The following is a 12,343-nucleotide window of genomic DNA, read 5'->3' on the forward strand; positions in this document are numbered from 1 at the left end:
ATGGTGGTGATGATGATGGTGGTGATGGTGGTGAAGATGGTGATGATGATGATAGTGATGGTGGTGATGGTGACGATGATGGTGATGATGGTGGTGAAGATGGTGATGATGATGGTGATGGTGGTGATGATGATGGTGATGATGATTGTGATGGTGGTGATGATGGTGGTGATGGTGGTGATGGTGATGATGATGGTGGGGAAGATGGTGATGATGATGGTAATGATGGCGATGGTGATGGTGGTGATGATGATGGTGATGGTGGTGATGATGGTGATGATGATGGTGATGATGGTGGTGATGGTGGTGATGATGATGGTGATGATGATGGTGGTGATGATGGTGATGGTGGTGATGATGGTGATGATAAGGTGATGGTGGTGATGATGATGGTGGTGATGATGGTGATGGTGGTGGTGATGGTGGTTATGATGGTGATGATGGAGATGATGGTGATGGTGATGATGGTGATGGTGGTGATGATGGTGATGAAGATGACGATGATGACGATTGTGATGATAATAGTGGTGATGGTGATGATGATGGTGATGGTGGTGATGATGAGGGTGGTGATGATGAGGGTGGTGATGATGATGGTGGTGATGATGATGGTGGTTATGATGGTGATGATGGTGATGATGATGATGGTGATGGTGTTGGTGGTGATGATGATGGTGGTGATGCTGCTGATATTGATGAAGATGACAATGATGACGATTGTTATGATAATGGTGGTGATGTTGATGATGATGGTATGATGATGATGGTGGTGATGATGATGATGATATTGATGAAGATTACATTGATGGTGATGATGATGGTGATGATGATGGTGTTGAAGATGATGGTGGTGATGATGATGATGGTGATGCTGATGATATTGATGAAGATGACATTGATGGTGATGATGATGGTGGTGATGGTGATTTCATTTGATTTGATTTCAATCTCTTTTAGTCCCCATTTGGACTAATCTTCCAAGAGTCCTTAATAACGAGTCTCCCTCCCGGATCCGGGATCATCCTCATCAAAAAAGCTGACTAGCATAGCCTAGCCTAACGCGACAGGGAATATCATATAATATAATTTCATGAAATCACAAGTCCAATACAGCAAATGAAAGATAAACATCTTGTGAATCCAGCCAATATTTCCGATTTTTTAAGTGTTTTACAGCGAAAACACAATATATATTTCCATTAGCTCACCACAATAGCCAAACACACAACGCCATTTATTCACCGCCAACATAGCTTTCACAAAACCCAGAAATAGAGATAAAATTAATCACTAACCTTTGGACAACTTCATCAGATGACAGTCTTATAACACCATGTTTTACAATACATTTATGTTTTGTTCGAAAATGTGCATATTTAGAGCTGCAAATCGTGGTTATACATTGTGAATACGTAGCCACAAAGCACCAAAATGTCCGGAGATATTTTGGACAGTCACCTAATCTAACCAAAGAACTCATCATAAACTTTACTAAAAAATACATGTTGTACAACAAATGAAAGATACACTGGTTCAACCGCTGTGTTAGATTTTTAAAAATAACTTTAGTACAACATACAGCATGCAGTATTGTGAGACAGCGCCCTACAATTCTCCGCCTTGTTGGAGCCAACATAAAACACAAAAATACGAAATAACATCATAATTATTTTTGTTGATCTTCCATCAGAATGTTGTGCAAGGAGTCCTAGTTCAAGAATAAATCGTTGTTTGAATTTAGAATGTCCATTTCTTCTGTCGAATTAGCAACTTTGGCTAGCATTGTGGCGCGAACATGCCCATCAACTCTTGGCGCCTGGAACGAAAAATTCCAAAATTCCCAATAAACGTCGAATAAACTGGTCAAACTCGGTTGAAAATCCTACTTTATGATGTTTTTCTCATATATATCCAATAAAATCAGAGCCGGAGCATTTCGTCGTGTATACGTAACGCATTTCAGAATACAATGTGGAGTTCCCCTGTGCGCCGTTGAAAACTGACAAAAGAGCGGACCTGTCACTCCAAAAGCTCTCATTCGGCCTCACATCAAGCTAGACACCCCATTCAACCTTCTACTGCCTGTTGACATCTAGTGGAAGGCGTATGAAGTGCATACAGATCCATAAATATAAGCCAGTTGAATAGGCAGGCCCTGACACAGAGCCTCATTTTCAGAATTTTCACTTCCTGTATGGAAGTTTGCTGCCAAATGAGTTCTGTTTTACTCACAGATATAATTCAAACCGTTTTAGAAACTTCAGAGTGTTTTCTATCCAATAGTAATAATAATATGCATATTGTATGATCTAGAACAGAGTACGAGGCAGTTTAATTTGGGCACGATTTTTTCCCAAAGTGGAAATGGCGCCCCCTATTAAGAAAATGTTTTAAACATTCAAAAACAATTTATAATACGAACACATTTCCACATATAACACTATTACAAACATACATAATATACTAACATAATGACACAATAAATACTCAATCTAAAAAAAGATTGATTCTTCATCTACTATAGTCCCACAACATTTCTATGTATTATATTTAAATCGTTTTAAAATAATGTTTAAATGTATATATTGAAAGGTTTCTGGTTTACTCAGTTAATTTATTCAATTTCTTTATTGCTCTAAATCGAAATGTTCTTTTGCCTATTTCTCTTTTCTTTCTGGACAACGCATAGATGGTGGACAATCTATTCCTAGTATTTACGGAATGTCTGTCTCTTACCAACTGAATACCGTTGTGAATAGAACTTGGCCGTTTTAAATGATGTATATTATGAAATAAAATAACCATGTTCCTATCAATTATCTTATCGATTGATGACCAACCAAGAACATTGCACATGACTGCAACAGAAGAACCATATCTCCACCTTAAAACAATCCTTGCTGCTTTGTTCTGTGCATTCTGCAGCCTCCTGACTTCACTTGATGATGCATTTCCCCAGACCACAGAACAGTAGTTCACCTGACTCTCAATTAATGCTTGCGTTATTTGCTGAATAATTTTTCCTGGTAAATATTTATCTACCCTTCTGATTATGCATGCTGTTTTAATATTTTTTTTACATAGAGTTATTTGAGACGACCATGATAAGCAGTTGTCTAGCTGCACTCCCAATAGTTTGGTTTCTGCCACTTGTTCAATTTGTACTCCTCCAATACTTAATTGTATCCCATGCTGTTTTGGCCTTTTCCTAGTGGAACATACCAACATAACTTTGGTTTTCTTGGTGTTTAAAACCTCTCTGGGGTAGGTGGGACGCAATCGTCCCACCTGGCCAATAGCCAGGGAAAATACAGAGCGCCATATTCAAATAAAATGACATAAAAATCAAACTTTCATTAAATCACACATGTAAGATACCAAATTAAAGCTACACTCGTTGTGAATCCAGCCAACATGTCAGCTTTCAAAAAGGATTTTCGGCGAAAGCATAAGATGCTATTATCTGATGATAGCACAACAGTAAACAAAGATCATTTAAGATTTAACAAAAATCATTTAAGATGGCCGTACATCTTCATTACACAAAGGAAAAACCTCAACCAATTTCCAAAGACTGGTGACATCCAGCGGAATCGGTAGTAACTGCAAACAAGTCCTTGTCATTGAAAAGACAGTGACCTCAAAAAAAATTATATTCTGAATGGTTTTTCCTATGGGTTTTGCCTGCTACATAAGTTCTGTTATACTCACAGACATGATTCAAACAGTTTTAGAAACTGCAGAGTGTTTTCTATCCAAATCTACTAATAATATGCATATCTTATATTCTGGGGATGAGTAGCAGGCAGTTGAATTTGGGCATGCTATTTATCCAAAAGTGAAAATGCTGCCCCCTACCCCGAAGAAGTTAAAACAAGTTTGTTTTGGCAAACCCACTCCCTAATATTCTCCAAATCTCCTTGTAAAGCTGGCTGTACCTTTTGAACCGATTGTCTTGCTGCATAAATTGTAGTATCATCTGCAAATATAGTAGCTAGAGTTTCAGCTAAGGCATAGGGAAGGTCGTTGGTAAATATTAAATAGAGAAGTGGCCCAAGGCAGCTGCCCTGCGGTATTCCACAGTTTAACACATGAGGGGAAGAAAATGAACCATTGATATAGGTGGACTGTTTCCTGTCAGTTAGATATGACTGTACCCAATTCAATGCTACCTCCTTAAAACTATAATGCATACATTTTGTCAAAATTATTTCATGATCCACTAAATCAAATGCTGCACTGAAATCTAAAAATAGTAAACCCACAAACTTGCCATTATCCATAGCATTGAGCCACTGGTCAGTCATGTCAACCAATGCAGTGGTAGTGGAATGGTTTTTGCGATAAGCATGCTGATTGGCTGTAATCAGATCATTCTTACTCCCGTATTTGTCTACTCACAATACCCTCCAATATCTTACTGAGTGTAAGGAGTAGACTAATTGGTCGACTATTGGCAGGAGTAATGGGTTCTTTGCAGTCTTTCGGAATAGGACACAGTTTCGCATGCTTCCATACATTTGCAAACATCCCCTTTTCCAGTGACCAATTAAATATGTATCTCAGTGGAACTGCAATCTGGGGAGCAGCACAGCGAAGCAAAAAATTGTCCATAAGACCATAACCTGTAGATTTACCATCAGGTAATGATTTCAATAGGTTTAACACCTCCTCCACTGACACCGTTTGCAGACTAAAAGAGCAGATCTAAAAGTGATGATGGTGATGATGGTGATGGTGGTGATGGTGGTGATGATGATGGTGGTGATGCTGATGATATTGATGAAGATGATGATGGTGGTGATGATGATGGTGGTGATGATGGTGGTTGGGATGATGATGATGGTGATGATGGTGGTGATGACAGTGATGATAAGTGGTGATGATGGTGATGATCATTATGTTCATGATGATGGTGATGATGATGATGAAGAGGATGGTGGTGAAGATGATGATGGTGATAATCTCATGATGATAGTGATGATGATGGTGATGATGCTGCTGATGATGGTGGTGATGATGGTAATGCTGGTGATGATGATGATGGTGGTTGGGATGATGATGATGATGGTGATGATGATGACTGTAATGATGCTGATTTTGGTGATGATGATAGTGATGATTATGAAGATTGTGATGATGTCTATTCTTCCTCAGCTGGTCCTCCTGGAGTGTGTGTCGATGATGATGGGAACGAGAGGAAGGTGAGTGTGTGTTGACTTGCAGATGTGTTGATGTGACAACAGTCATTTAACTACTGAACTACTGAATTAAAGTAACTGCCCAGTGTTTCCATATTTGTATGAAATATGATCTATAATTACTTTCAATATGAGTCAAATATTTTTCCTTCCAAAAAATGGTAATTAAGCATGGTGAATAGCAGCATTTCTGTGGTCAAATCAAATCAAATTGTATTGGTCACATACACATACAGTATATTATTTGAATAAGAGAATACGAACTTTTAAAAGTGTGATTTTCATTGGACAGTTTTCCTTGACCAGTCTGAATATTCAGCACTAACTTTGTGTGTAGCCTGGTGAGTCGTGGCTGCTTCCTGACAGATGTCATTCGGTGCTGTGCCACCCAAGTGGAGCCGTGACTGTTCAGAGCCACAAGGTGAGCTGTGATCGTCTGGAGCCGCCAGCCTAATATAGTATAGTATATTATGGCATATTACATTATACTATATTATAATAATTTTAGTATATTCAAGCATGTTGTTTTATATTATAGTATATTACATTATAGTATATTAAAGTCTACTGTGTTTTATTATATTACATTATAGTATATTACAGTATATTATATTATAGTATTAAAGTACTGTATATTATAGTATATTACAGTATAGTTTATTAAAGTATATTATTTTCTATTATAGTTTAGTATATTACATTATAGTATATTAAAGTATATTGTATTTTATTATATTACATTATGGTATATTAAAATCTATGATATTATAGTATATTAAAGTACTGTATATTATAGTATATTAAATTATAGTATATTAAAGTACCCTATTTTATGTTATATTATAGTACAGTATATTATGGTATATTAAAGTATATTATGTTATATTGGATTATCCAGGTGAACTGTGATCGACTGGAGCCCCCAGCCTGCAGTAACCACATGAGTCCTCTCAGAGTTCAGGACAACTGTGGCTGCCACTGGGACTGCCCCTGTTAGTACAAACACTAAATACACACACATTAAGCACACTCACACAGACACAAACACATTATAGCACACTCACACACTCACACACACACTCACAACACACTCACAATAAACATACACACACACACACATATTAGATGCACTTATCCACACGCATCAGTAACACACCCTCTCTGTCCCTCCCTCCCTCCAGGTGTCTGTATGGGTAGCTCCACCAACCACGTGGTGAGGTTTGATGGCGTGGCTCTAAGGCTGGAAGGGGAGGGGCTATGTTCCTACACCCTGCTGACGGTTGCCGGGGACACGGGAGGTTCAGAGGTCACGCTGCACAGCGGAACCTGCCTGGGGTCATCCAATCAGAACGAAGTCTGCATGAAGGCCATGGAATTTACACATGGGCAGAGTACTGTACTGCTGAAAGATGACATGACGGTAGGACCTAGGGGGGTGTACTGACAGTGTGTACTATGAGTATGTATACAATGAGTATGTATACAATGAGTGTGTGTACTATGAGTGTGTGTACTATGAGTGTGTGTACTATGAGTATGTATACAATGAGTGTGTGTACTATGAGCATGTGTACTATGCGTGTGTGTACTATGAGTGTGTGTACTGAGTGTGTGTACTATGAGAATGTGTACTATGAGTGTGTGTACTCTGAGTGTGTGTACTCTGAGTGTGTGTACTCTGAGTGTGTGTACCATGAGTGTGTGCACTATGAGTGGGTGTACTAAGAGTGTGTGTACTATGAGAATGTGTACTATGAGTGTGTGTACCATGAGTGTGTATACTATACGCGTGTGTACTCTGAGTGTGTGTACTCTGAGCGTGTGTACTATGAGTGTGTGTACTATGAGTGTGTGTACTATGAGTGTGTGTACTATGAATGTGTACTATGAGAATGTGTACTATGTGTGTGTGTACTCTGAGTGTGTGTACTATGAGTGTGTGTACTATGAGTGTGTGTACTATGAGTGTGTACTATGAGAATGTGTACTATGAGAGTGTGTACTATGAGTGTGTGTACTATGAGTGTGTGTACTGTGAGTGTGTACTATGAGAATGTGTACTATGAGTGTGTGTACTATGAGTGTTTGTACTATGAGTGTGTGTACTATAAGTGTGTTTTCTATGAGTGTGTGAAATATGTGTGTGTATACTATAAGTGTGTTTTCTATGAGTGTGTGAAATATGTGTGTGTGTGTCTAGGTGACAGTAGATGGAGCCCCCGTCTCCCTCCCATTCCGCTCCAGTCTGGTGGAGGTGATGCATTATGGAGGAGTGATGTTTCAGCTGAGATCCGTGGAACACGGCTACATCCTGGCATTTACCCCTCAGAAAAACGAGTTCACCATCACACTCACCTCCTTCACTACCAACCACACCTCTGGAGTCTGTGGTACACACTCACCTCCTCCACTATCAACCACACCTCTGGGGTCTGGTACTCACCTCCTCCACTATCAACCACACCTCTGGGGTCTGTGGTACACACTCACCTCCTCCACTACCAACCACACCTCTGGAGTCTGGTACTCACCTCCTCCACTACCAACCACACCTCTGGAGTCTGGTACTCACCTCCTCCACTATCAACCACACCTCTGGAGTCTGGTACTCACTTCCTCCACTACCAACCACACCTCTGGGGTCTGGTACTCACCTCCTCCACTACCAACCACACCTCTGGAGTCTGGTACTCACCTCCTCCACTACCAACCACACCTCTGGAGTCTGGTACTCACCTCCTCCACTATCAACCACACCTCTGGAGTCTGGTACTCACCTCCTCCACTAACAACCACACCCCTGGAGTCTGGTACTCACCTCCTCCACTACCAACCACACCTCTGGAGTCTGGTACTCACCTCCTCCACTATCAACCACACCTCTGGAGTCTGGTACTCACCTCCTCCACTACCAACCACACCCCTGGAGTCTGGTACTCACGTCATCCACTATCAACCACACCTCTGGGGTCTGTGGTACACACTCACCTCCTCCACTACCAACCACACCTCTGGAGTCTGGTACTCACCTCCTCCACTACCAACCACACCTCTGGAGTCTGGTACTCACCTCCTCCACTATCAACCACACCTCTGGAGTCTGGTACTCACCTCCTCCACTATCAACCACACCTCTGGAGTCTGGTACTCACCTCCTCCACTACCAACCACACCACTGGAGTCTGGTACTCACCTCATCCACTATCAACCACACCTCTGGGGTCTGGTACTCACCTCCTCCACTATCAACCACACCTCTGGAGTCTGGTACTCACCTCCTCCACTACCAACCACACCTCTGGAGTCTGGTACTCACCTCCTCCACTATCAACCACACCTCTGGAGTCTGGTACTCACCTCCTCCACTACCAATCACACCCCTGGAGTCTGGTACTCACGTCATCCACTATCAACCACACCTCTAGGGTCTGTGGTACACACTCACCTCCTCCACTACCAACCACACCTCTGGAGTCTGGTACTCACCTCCTCCACTACCAACCACACCTCTAGGGTCTGGTACACACTCACCTCCTCCACTACCAACCACAACTCTGGGGTCTGGTACACACTCACCTCCTCCACTACCAACCACACCTCTGGGGTCTGGTACTCATCTCCTCCACTACCAACCACACCTCTGGAGTCTGGTACTCACCTCCTCCACTATCAACCACACCTCTGGGGTCTGTGGTACACACTCACCTCCTCCACTACCAACCACACCTCTGGAGTCTGGTACTCACCTCCTCCACTACCAACCACACCTCTGGAGTCTGGTACTCACCTCCTCCACTATCAACCACACCTCTGGAGTCTGGTACTCACCTCCTCCACTATCAACCACACCTCTGGAGTCTGGTACTCACCTCCTCCACTACCAACCACACCTCTGGAGTCTGGTACTCACCTCCTCCACTATCAACCACACCTCTGGAGTCTGGTACTCACCTCCTCCACTACCAACCACACCCCTGGAGTCTGGTACTCACGTCATCCACTATCAACCACACCTCTGGGGTCTGTGGTACACACTCACCTCCTCCACTACCAACCACACCTCTGGAGTCTGGTACTCACCTCCTCCACTACCAACCACACCTCTGGAGTCTGGTACTCACCTCCTCCACTATCAACCACACCTCTGGAGTCTGGTACTCACCTCCTCCACTATCAACCACACCTCTGGAGTCTGGTACTCACCTCCTCCACTACCAACCACACCACTGGAGTCTGGTACTCAACTCATCCACTATCAACCACACCTCTGGGGTCTGGTACTCACCTCCTCCACTATCAACCACACCTCTGGAGTCTGGTACTCACCTCCTCCACTACCAACCACACCTCTAGGGTCTGTGGTACACACTCACCTCCTCCACTACCAACCACACCTCTGGAGTCTGGTACTCACCTCCTCCACTACCAACCACACCTCTAGGGTCTGGTACACACTCACCTCCTCCACTACCAACCACAACTCTGGGGTCTGGTACACACTCACCTCCTCCACTACCAACCACACCTCTGGGGTCTGGTACTCATCTCCTCCACTACCAACCACACCTCTGGAGTCTGGTACTCACCTCCTCCACTATCAACCACACCTCTGGGGTCTGTGGTACACACTCACCTCCTCCACTACCAACCACACCTCTGGAGTCTGGTACTCACCTCCTCCACTACCAACCACACCTCTGGAGTCTGGTACTCACCTCCTCCACTATCAACCACACCTCTGGAGTCTGGTACTCACCTCCTCCACTATCAACCACACCTCTGGAGTCTGGTACTCACCTCCTCCACTACCAACCACACCTCTGGAGTCTGGTACTCACCTCCTCCACTATCAACCACACCTCTGGAGTCTGGTACTCACCTCCTCCACTACCAACCACACCCCTGGAGTCTGGTACTCACGTCATCCACTATCAACCACACCTCTGGGGTCTGTGGTACACACTCACCTCCTCCACTACCAACCACACCTCTGGAGTCTGGTACTCACCTCCTCCACTACCAACCACACCTCTGGAGTCTGGTACTCACCTCCTCCACTATCAACCACACCTCTGGAGTCTGGTACTCACCTCCTCCACTATCAACCACACCTCTGGAGTCTGGTACTCACCTCCTCCACTACCAACCACACCACTGGAGTCTGGTACTCAACTCATCCACTATCAACCACACCTCTGGGGTCTGGTACTCACCTCCTCCACTATCAACCACACCTCTGGAGTCTGGTACTCACCTCCTCCACTACCAACCACACCTCTGGAGTCTGGTACTCACCTCCTCCACTATCAACCACACCTCTGGAGTCTGGTACTCACCTCCTCCACTACCAACCACACCCCTGGAGTCTGGTACTCACGTCATCCACTATCAACCACACCTCTAGGGTCTGTGGTACACACTCACCTCCTCCACTACCAACCACACCTCTGGAGTCTGGTACTCACCTCCTCCACTACCAACCACACCTCTAGGGTCTGGTACACACTCACCTCCTCCACTACCAACCACAACTCTGGGGTCTGGTACACACTCACCTCCTCCACTACCAACCACAACTCTGGGGTCTGGTACACACTCACCTCCTCCACTACCAACCACACCTCTGGGGTCTGGTACTCATCTCCTCCACTACCAACCACACCTCTGGAGTCTGGTACTCACCTCCTCCACTATCAACCACACCTCTGGGGTCTGTGGTACACACTCACCTCCTCCACTACCAACCACACCTCTGGAGTCTGGTACTCACCTCCTCCACTACCAACCACACCTCTGGAGTCTGGTACTCACCTCCTCCACTATCAACCACACCTCTGGAGTCTGGTACTCACCTCCTCCACTATCAACCACACCTCTGGAGTCTGGTACTCACCTCCTCCACTACCAACCACACCTCTGGAGTCTGGTACTCACCTCCTCCACTATCAACCACACCTCTGGAGTCTGGTACTCACCTCCTCCACTACCAACCACACCCCTGGAGTCTGGTACTCACGTCATCCACTATCAACCACACCTCTGGGGTCTGTGGTACACACTCACCTCCTCCACTACCAACCACACCTCTGGAGTCTGGTACTCACCTCCTCCACTATCAACCACACCTCTGGAGTCTGGTACTCACCTCCTCCACTATCAACCACACCTCTGGAGTCTGGTACTCACCTCCTCCACTACCAACCACACCTCTGGAGTCTGGTACTCACCTCCTCCACTATCAACCACACCTCTGGGGTCTGGTACTCACCTCCTCCACTATCAACCACACCTCTGGAGTCTGGTACTCACCTCCTCCAGTACCAACCACACCTCTGGGGTCTGGTACACACTCACCTCCTCCACTACCAACCACACCTCTGGGGTCTGGTACACACTCACCTCCTCCACTACCAACCACACCTCTGGGGTCTGGTACACACTCACCTCCTCCACTACCAACCACACCTCTGGGGTCTGGTACTCACCTCCTCCACTACCAACCACACCTCTGGAGTCTGGTACTCACCTCTTCCACTATCAACCACACCTCTGGAGTCTGGTACTCACCTCCTCCACTATCAACCACACCTCTGGAGTCTGGTACTCACTTCCTCCACTATCAACCACACCTCTGGAGTCTGGTACTCACCTCCTCCACTACCAACCACACCTCTGGAGTCTGGTACTCACCTCCTCCACTACCAACCACACCTCTGGAGTCTGGTACTCACCTCCTCCACTATCAACCACACCTCTGGAGTCTGGTACTCACTTCCTCCACTACCAACCACACCTCTGGAGTCTGGTACTCACCTCCTCCACTACCAACCACACCTCTGGAGTCTGGTACTCACCTCCTCCACTATCAACCACACCTCTGGAGTCTGGTACTCACCTCCTCCACTACCAACCACACCTCTGGAGTCTGGTACTCACCTCCTCCACTACCAACCGCACCTCTGGGGTCTGGTACTCACCTCCTCCACTATCAACCACACCTCTGGAGTCTGGTACTCACCTCCTCCACTATCAACCACACCTCTGGTACACACTCACAGATAAACACATAGTAAACATGCACACACACATTAATTAAGTAATTTGGAGGACTAATAATGTGTGTTTGTGTGTGTGTGTGTGTG

At 45.0% G+C, this 12,343-nt stretch overlaps 1 protein-coding gene across 1 annotated transcript in view; it reads left to right on the forward strand.

Annotated features, from left to right (window-relative positions):
• vwf (von Willebrand factor) overlaps positions 1-12,343 on the forward strand; it is a gene marked incomplete at its 5' end in the record, with an annotated part of 113,917 nt that overhangs the window by 24,853 nt on the left and 76,721 nt on the right. The window contains 5 exons of the mRNA XM_038986448.1: positions 5,158-5,204; positions 5,539-5,622; positions 6,100-6,193; positions 6,383-6,621; positions 7,402-7,591. Coding sequence (XP_038842376.1) covers positions 5,158-5,204; positions 5,539-5,622; positions 6,100-6,193; positions 6,383-6,621; positions 7,402-7,591 — 654 coding nt within the window. The remainder of the gene's footprint in view (positions 1-5,157; positions 5,205-5,538; positions 5,623-6,099; positions 6,194-6,382; positions 6,622-7,401; positions 7,592-12,343) is intronic.

Source organism: Salvelinus namaycush, unplaced genomic scaffold (assembly GCF_016432855.1).
Source record: "Salvelinus namaycush isolate Seneca unplaced genomic scaffold, SaNama_1.0 Scaffold480, whole genome shotgun sequence".
Taxonomy (NCBI): Eukaryota; Metazoa; Chordata; class Actinopteri; order Salmoniformes; family Salmonidae; genus Salvelinus; species Salvelinus namaycush.